This window comes from Convolutriloba macropyga, chromosome 4 (assembly GCF_964194025.1).
Source record: "Convolutriloba macropyga chromosome 4, txConMacr16.3, whole genome shotgun sequence".
In the NCBI taxonomy this organism is placed as follows: Eukaryota; Metazoa; Xenacoelomorpha; order Acoela; family Convolutidae; genus Convolutriloba; species Convolutriloba macropyga.
This window is the reverse complement of record NC_134471.1, coordinates 40,576,626-40,584,646: the sequence shown is the minus strand read 5'-3', so window position 1 is coordinate 40,584,646 and position 8,021 is coordinate 40,576,626. Positions and strand designations below refer to the sequence as shown.

At 38.6% G+C, this 8,021-nt stretch overlaps 1 protein-coding gene across 1 annotated transcript in view; it reads right to left on the bottom strand.

Annotated features, from left to right (window-relative positions):
• Positions 1 to 8,021, bottom strand: part of LOC142338073 (transient receptor potential cation channel subfamily M member 8-like) — a 69,960-nt gene that overhangs the window by 45,155 nt on the left and 16,784 nt on the right. Inside the window, exons 5-6 of the mRNA XM_075387705.1 lie at positions 4,278 to 6,039; positions 2,661 to 2,797 (exon numbers count right to left, since the gene is read on the bottom strand). Coding sequence (XP_075243820.1) covers positions 2,661 to 2,797; positions 4,278 to 6,039 — 1,899 coding nt within the window. The remainder of the gene's footprint in view (positions 1 to 2,660; positions 2,798 to 4,277; positions 6,040 to 8,021) is intronic.

Here is an 8,021-nt window from a genome sequence, read left to right as displayed (position 1 = left end):
TTCTCTAAAGGACTACGCGTCTAGTATAGCGTTCGTAAACGAAAAATGCAATTCTCCAAAAACACGATATTGAATTTTGTTCAGCTGAAATCTTAGAAGAGCCGCAACAGCTCATCGTTTCTACGGTTCCAAGTCGCTTTTTATCTCCTCTTTTGCGATAAAAACATGAAACCTACCACCGGTGGACAAATTGCTCTGGCACCCAAGAGGGGGCAACTTAATTCAGAGGAAGCGTGGAGCACCGAGTATAAAGATAAATTTATTGGTCCAAATAACACCGAAAGACCGAAAGAAGGGTTCGAACCCTTCGCCTCTCGGTGTTTTGTACCCCCCCCCCCTAAAATTATCTCTTTGCTCGACGCATAAAACCTCCTCTGAATTAGAAATGGGGGAAATTTATACAAGGCTTGCTTTTTCTCTCCAGACCAGAGTTTCTTACCATTCATGAGAAATTTTAGTGGTAGATTTAAACGGTATTTTTTTCAACTACAATCCAAATTTAATTATGAAAAAAATAGCTGCAAAGCCTTAGCTAACACTTCGCTGTTCACAAGTAGACTCATTTTTAAAAATTTTGGATGTCATTGTTTTGCTTCTTTTGCTCAATTAAAACCAAAGCTTTGTTGTGAATTCTTTTTTATTTCTTTTTTGCAATTTTTAGTCTGGTTTTCCGCTTGAGTTGCAAAAGTTCACATAAGTAAATACCAGCAGCACAGCAGCCTGAAAATTCACTTATTTATAGCACCTGGACGAGAAACGCTTCTGTTCAAGAAGTAGGACCACACTATTTTAGACGAAATTAGTAGTAAATATTTTAATTTCTCTTCAATTTTCCTCTCTTTTTTTCTCTTCCTGCTTTTTCTGTCTTTCCGGAATTCTGAACGGTCGGAAGCACCTCTTAGTGCTTAAATACGCCAGTTTGCCTTTCTTCAAACAAATTTAGAACAAATTCAAAAAAATAATAGAAAATTTGAAATTATGTTCCTGTTTCTTACTCTTTGATTTTAAATTGGTGAAAACAGATCTTCAGTGGCTTGCATATCTATGTCAGATTCCCAATTAGTAGTACTGAAGTATATGTAACCAACCTGCTGGAAAGCAGATCTAAATGACAAAAAACGGCGTTAAAATTCAACATTTCACAATTTTCAAGTAGAGGAAACCTGTTTTAAAGATATTCGTTCCAATTTTTCGGTATTCTTTTTATGTTCATCGGAAAATTTTTTGTTTATTTGTTTGTTTCAATTTTCAGGGTCAAATGATGATCTCCAAATCAGTGTTTGATCGAAAAAGCAATAACGCAATTCATCTTACACTTCATAGCTTCGTTTAAAAAATGACTTGAATCGCATGACAACAGAACAAAAAAGTCTGAAGCTAGTCACGAAAAGATCAGCAAGATTCTTCCATTGGGGTTGGCGATGTTAAGGAAAAGCAAAGAAGTGTGGGTCAGACAATTAAAGGAAAACATTGCTGGAATTTACTCGAAGTAAAACAATGGGGAACATATATGGGGGGGGGGGGGGCTTATATGTGTTTCATTCTGTTTGCAAACTCCGTGAACTGCCGCCGATTTAACTGTATAAAGCAGGGTAACGTGTCCTTACGGCGTGCGGCGAGGCATTTGCATGCAATTTTGCATGCAATTTCCTCATGGTCATTTTTTTTTTGCTACAATCGAACATTTCAATTTTGCATGAATTTGGTCTGATCATGCTAAAAATCAAGTTCTATTCTGTCAAGTACAAAATCATGATTTAAAAAGTTTTTCTGAATTTGTCCTGCTCATAAAAACCTATAAATGGACTGCAAATGTACTGCTTCAGAACTGATTTTCTGAGTTAATATGGGAATGTAAAGATTCAGCGCTGAATTGTGCTGGGACTAGGGTCCGGGTAAACAAACACTCACTAAAGAAAGATAACAAAGATCAAAATCTCATTTCTGAATATTTATCTTGAAAAAAACGTAACAAGCTGTGACTCCGAAAGTTAATCTCCATTTTTTCTATTGTTCTCTTTAGCTATATTAGTGTTTACCATATTAGTGAAAGCAAAGGCTACCGAAAAAAAAACAAAGAAAAAACCATCAAAATAAAAATCTCGATTTTCTCCATTTGGTTTTACAACTACCATAAATTTGTTATAGAAACCTTTGAAATTTGGAAGTTTAGTTAACTATCAATAAAAATAAAAATATTCGGCGTAAATACTCCAAATTATGCCGAGTAAAATTAAGGTATTGCCTTTGCATTCTTCTGCTTTTCTTTAAAATGAACGGGATGTTTCCCGGGTAAAAACATAAAACGAGAGCATGTATCTATTTAGACAAGTCAAAGTTATCTTTATACGCACTTTTGTGAGGCTGACTTCATCTCTGCTTGAGATTTGTACATTTGAAGTTATCATTCCCCAGAAGTCAAAGCGCTTGAAGTAACCGATGATCAGGCAATCGAAGACCTAACTACTAATAACAGCATAGACTAAAATCAGTTCTGAACACACTTTTTGAGCATTTTTAAGTCAAGTGAGACATTAATTCCGATGCGAATTCGCACAGTGACTTCAATGATTTGGTCTGATCAGGATTCAATTAAGCCTGCAACTTGACATGAGTTAAGTAGCCATACATCTCATTAATAAAGTCAAAAGGAAGCCAACCTGAGAGATTTGAAGCAGCCCAGAAAGATAGTGAAGGAGATTTGGTAGTAGCAGAAATAGACGATAGGTGCTCTGAAAAAGGCCAAGTATCTCCTGAATACATTCGCCACCTTCTGTCTTGGTCCAGCAGCAGTCTTCTGAAACAGCAAATTGAAGTTACCGTCAAATAATAAAAACTAAACAGCCAGACTATCATTTTCAGCCGAATAAAAAATCACAGCTAAACTGAATACAACCCAAAGTAGCAACACTAAGAGCAAAAGCAGGCAACAAAAAATGAAACCTTATTTTTTGTGGAAACGTAAGTGAAAAAACATAGGCTGCAAACAGAAACAAATGATTAGATTCAAACTTTTCTCAATTAATAGAAATCTTGCGATCTGTCATCAGTAGCAATACAAGACTACAAAATAAATAGATTAACAATCACGGTAAAGCTCAATAAATAGCTGATAATTATTTTTGAAAACAAATGGTCTCAAGCAAAGTATCAACGAATTTTTTGGATACAGTATTTGCAAAACCCGACCTTTTCGTAAACACGGTTTGTAGTTATGTAAAATTGACAAAGTTAGCTCCATGACTTAGAAAACTTACATGTTATTGTACTTTAAATACGAAAAGTTGGGGGAATAAGGCAATGAAAACTTTTACCAGTACATTGGCGAGCTGCTAGTTCGAAGAAACTACGTACAATTTTTTGCCCCTAACCCTAACTCCTGGTGGGAATTATACAAAAATTTTCATTTGACTTCTGTTATTGTCATTTGACATATGTTATTGTCATTTGACATACGTTATATGCAATTGGTATTCTTTTCCATGTACTAAGATAGGGCGTCAATATCGCCGACATTTTAGCTTGAACTCTTCCTTTTAAATTCGGTACGGCCTTTCGGGGAAATTCCACTAAATATTATCACTAAATAATTCACTAAGGAACATTTTGAAAAAAATAATGTCAGCTGTTGAACCATTGATTTAATCAACAAAGTTTTTGCACCGTTTTGGCGACGTATGTTGCAGTAGATGCTTAAATTTTTTTATACTTAATGTCATACTACACTAAGGTTCTTAGATCAATATTATATGTTCAATCCAAAACTTCCTTTTCATGTTCCTTAGTTGATGATCTAAAAATTGTTTCTTGTCAGTTACGTGCGCACTTTCTGATAGCAAGCATTAAAATTTTCAGTTGACGCTAAAAGCTAAAAAATTTGCAGCACACTGTTAAATGTGCGAGGCTCATTTCTGTAAAGATATGTTCTAGTAAAGAAGAGCTGACAATATTTTTTTCAAAATTTTCTTTAGTGAATTATTTAGTAGTAATATTTAGTGGAATTTCTGCGATCTCCCCAAATTTGGAAACTCCAAAGCAGAAGAACATAACCGACCAACGTCGGGTGAATCGCTAAAAAACGACTGGCGAGCGGTTGGCGGCTTACTTGAGGGAGGGAGGGTAGAGAAGGAGGGGGCGGGGTTGAACGTAGTCGAGGTAGTTTGAGGGGAGGGTGGTCAAGGGGGTCAAGCGTGCGGAGTGACAGCAGTTGGATTGAGGTGTACAGTGGACGAGTTGGGAGTAGGTAGAGTGGGGTATAAATCTGGGAACCTTAGTACCTGTGTGGGTTGCACCTGCCTTGCTTCCCTCTCTTCACATGTTGCTGACACAGAATGCGTATCAGCGTTTCCCTGCTGTGCTGGGGGTCCTGTACTATCTTCAAGTATAAATTCAAGTCGCCAAATAGATACCAATAGAAGGGCGTTTATAAATATGGTCGAAGGGGAGTTCCTTCGGGTAAGAGCGCCCATCCAGTCTTTTTGAATGTATGCCTGCACTGCCGTTTGCTCCAGGAATTCCCTACAACTTGACTTTGCTGCAAGAGTTACACAATTCAGATTTCCCCACATAACGCGTTTTTCTGTCAAAAGTGATCTACAATTGCGTGGGTTGTCCTCGTAGCAATGATAAAGCAAGTCGATGGCTTTTTGTGTGAAAGAGTGTCGAATGTGTTGAACTTTTGTGTAAAAATTGTTGTCAAGGTCATCGACATCTGCCTTCGATATGGCATCCATGACTAGAACCGCAAACAAGGCTGCAGATGTTTTGTAATGAAGTTGTCTCCAAAAGAACTCACTGGCCTCCAGTCGTAGGAAGAGAAGAGAGAAGATAAACAGAGAAACAAGCCGATGTCTTGAGGATAAGACTTTTTTCTTCCAATATTTACCCCTCACAGAATTATCAGAGTTTACACTTCCTTGATTTGCGTCAAAACTTTGATCTTGGTCACTTGAGTTTAACCATACTGACTGGCTGTGTAAGATATTAGCCTTTGTAAGCGCCAAAGAAAGCTCCCCTAAAAATTTGTCCTGCTCTTGCGTCGAATTGCTATTGTTACTCTCTTTGCGATGCCTCCAAACTGAAAATCGCCTTCCTTTTTGGTTGTCGACATCCTTCTTGTCATTGAAACGATCAACGTCTGGATTCCATTTTTGCAGAATGGCTTTTGTCAATTGGTTCTCTTCACGTTTCAGTGACTCATTGTAAACGTGATACAGATCATTTGCAGTGAATGAACTCAACTTTGTAACCTCAGCAACCTTTGCAACAAACGGTAACTTGTCCTCGATAAGAGCGGTTCTTAAAAGATCACCTGTTGAGCTGGCTTCTTTCAAAATCTTGTCCGGAATTGGATAGGCTCGATTCCATTTGTAGGCAAAGTTTAACTTCTCGTCACAGCTCAACTGTGGTTGTTGCATAAGATGATCAAGGATGAAATTGTCCAACTCGTTAAGAGACGAGGAATCGTCGTCATCAATTTTAAAAACTTTGATTAATTCACCAATATTTTCCACATTCAGACAATTGAAAATAAGTTGTATTGACTTCTCATCAATCTTTTCGTCGGTAGCTTCTTTTGATTTGAGGTCAAACTCCTGTCTGAGTTTTTCTTTTACATCAGCCGTATTGCCGTCTGTGAAATTGCGGACAGCAAAAGATAGCCAATCGGCAGCCCTGCCTGAGCCATCTAACACAATGGCTGGTGTTCCTTTCTCAAGAGAATGTTTAAGAGTCTCAAGACTTTCGAAGCCTCCATTCACAAATAGACTTATAGCTGGAACTTCCACATCGCCATCCGATTCACTCCGCACTACTTGTTCAAAATATTGACGCAGTATATTATCGTTCATTTGAGTTGATTTATTCTTATCGGTGATTAAAAATCCGGTGTGATTTGGCTCAAGGCAGTCTTCATTGTCTGTTTTAAAGTTGTATGTGTAGCACTCCTGGTTTCCAGACTTATTGACCTTGCATCTCAACATTTCACGAATCCCCTCATCTGTGTCACAAATTGCGATCCCAACCAGATTTATATTCCTCCTATAAATAAAATCGTTCCCCCACAAGAAAATGTGATAACGTTGGGATCATAACAAGAACACTTAAACACGCCGGGCGGGCGTGCGGGCGGGCAGGTACGTACGCACGCACGCACGCACGCACGCACGCACGCATGCACGCACGCACGCACGCACGCACGCACACACACACACACACACACACACAAGCACAAACACAAACACACAGGGCACACACATCACACACACCCACAAAACACATACACGCAAACACACAAGCAGGAGTATAGACACATACATATACACATACAAACACATATGAACAAAAAAACATAAAAAGACGCACAAACAATCACATGCACATACACACACACATCACACACACGCACACACAGATACACGCATAAAGACACACAAGCACGCGCACACACAAAAATAAAAATTCACATACAAACAAAAACGAATAAAAACAAAAACACAAAGACACACAAACAAACACCACCACGCAAAAGCACAGATACACTTTGAATTACATACACGCAATCACCCATACACACAAACATTTATTTGAACAGAAAATACAAAGAAAAAACACACAGACAACACAAACTCACACAAACACTCACACCATCGCAAAACACCCTCAAACAAACACCTCCACAACCAACCAAACACACTCCAGCACGCACAAACAAAAGCTGGGGTGAAATACACACAAATACACACACATCACAAACACCTACACACAAACCTATGAACTCATACACAGAAACACAAAAATACATGAGCAAAAAACAATTACGGAGATACACATGAAACAGCCCGCACATACACTTTAGACTGATACACAAACGACAGAGGCACACCAACAACCACACGCACACACACACACACACACACACACACACACACACATCACACACACGCACGCACGCAAACGCACATAAACACAAACATGCAAGCGTACACCCACATACACAAACACATTCAAACAGGTATGCATACAAAACATAAAAAGATACAAGAACACACAGAAACACCATCATGCAGTAACATAGACACTCACTGGAATACATATGCGCAACCACACATGTACAAATATAAATGTATGGTCAAAAATACAAACAAACACACGCACACACAAATACACACACGCCATATACCAACACACTAACACAAACACACACAACTGCGCAAGACAACCATAACAAACACCTGCGCACCCGAACAAATATACACACAGAGAAACATACAAACATCTACATCCAAATATACAAAGCCATAAACCGGGGGACACGAATACATTAACGAAAACAGAGACACAAATTCAGACACAAGAGCGCGCACTTAAACTTTCGACGCAAACACACATAAGCAAAAAACACACACTTCACACACACAAATAAAACAGACAGACAAGTTTCCATGCAGCACAAAGACAACCAAACAATTAATTAAACGCAGGAGCACTCATACAAAAATCACAAACAAGAACACATTCGAGCACACAAGCGACAAAAATATATATTGAAAAACACACGCACACACACACACACACACACACACACACACACACACAAACTTACGCACACACATACTCACAAGCCTGCATACGCATATGCAGCGACATAAATTTACAAACACATCAATTAATTACTACAAACACGTACCAAAATTTACACAAGCACACACACAAACACATAAGAAAGACACAGCACACGAAGGCATCCAGACACACAAGCAGCGCACACAAACGAAGAGCACGCGCACCATTATGCAGCCACAAAAACATAATTACACACACCATACACAAACGAACTTACACTTAGAGACGCCCAGCAGGCACGCAAATCCAAACAAGCACAAACAAGGGCGCACAAAAACACATGCATACCACTCATACACAGAAACGCAAAAGAAAACAGACTCTCAAACACACAGAGAAAGCCAACGAAATAAACAACTACAAATTACACATTACTGGGACACAGAGAAAAGCGCAAA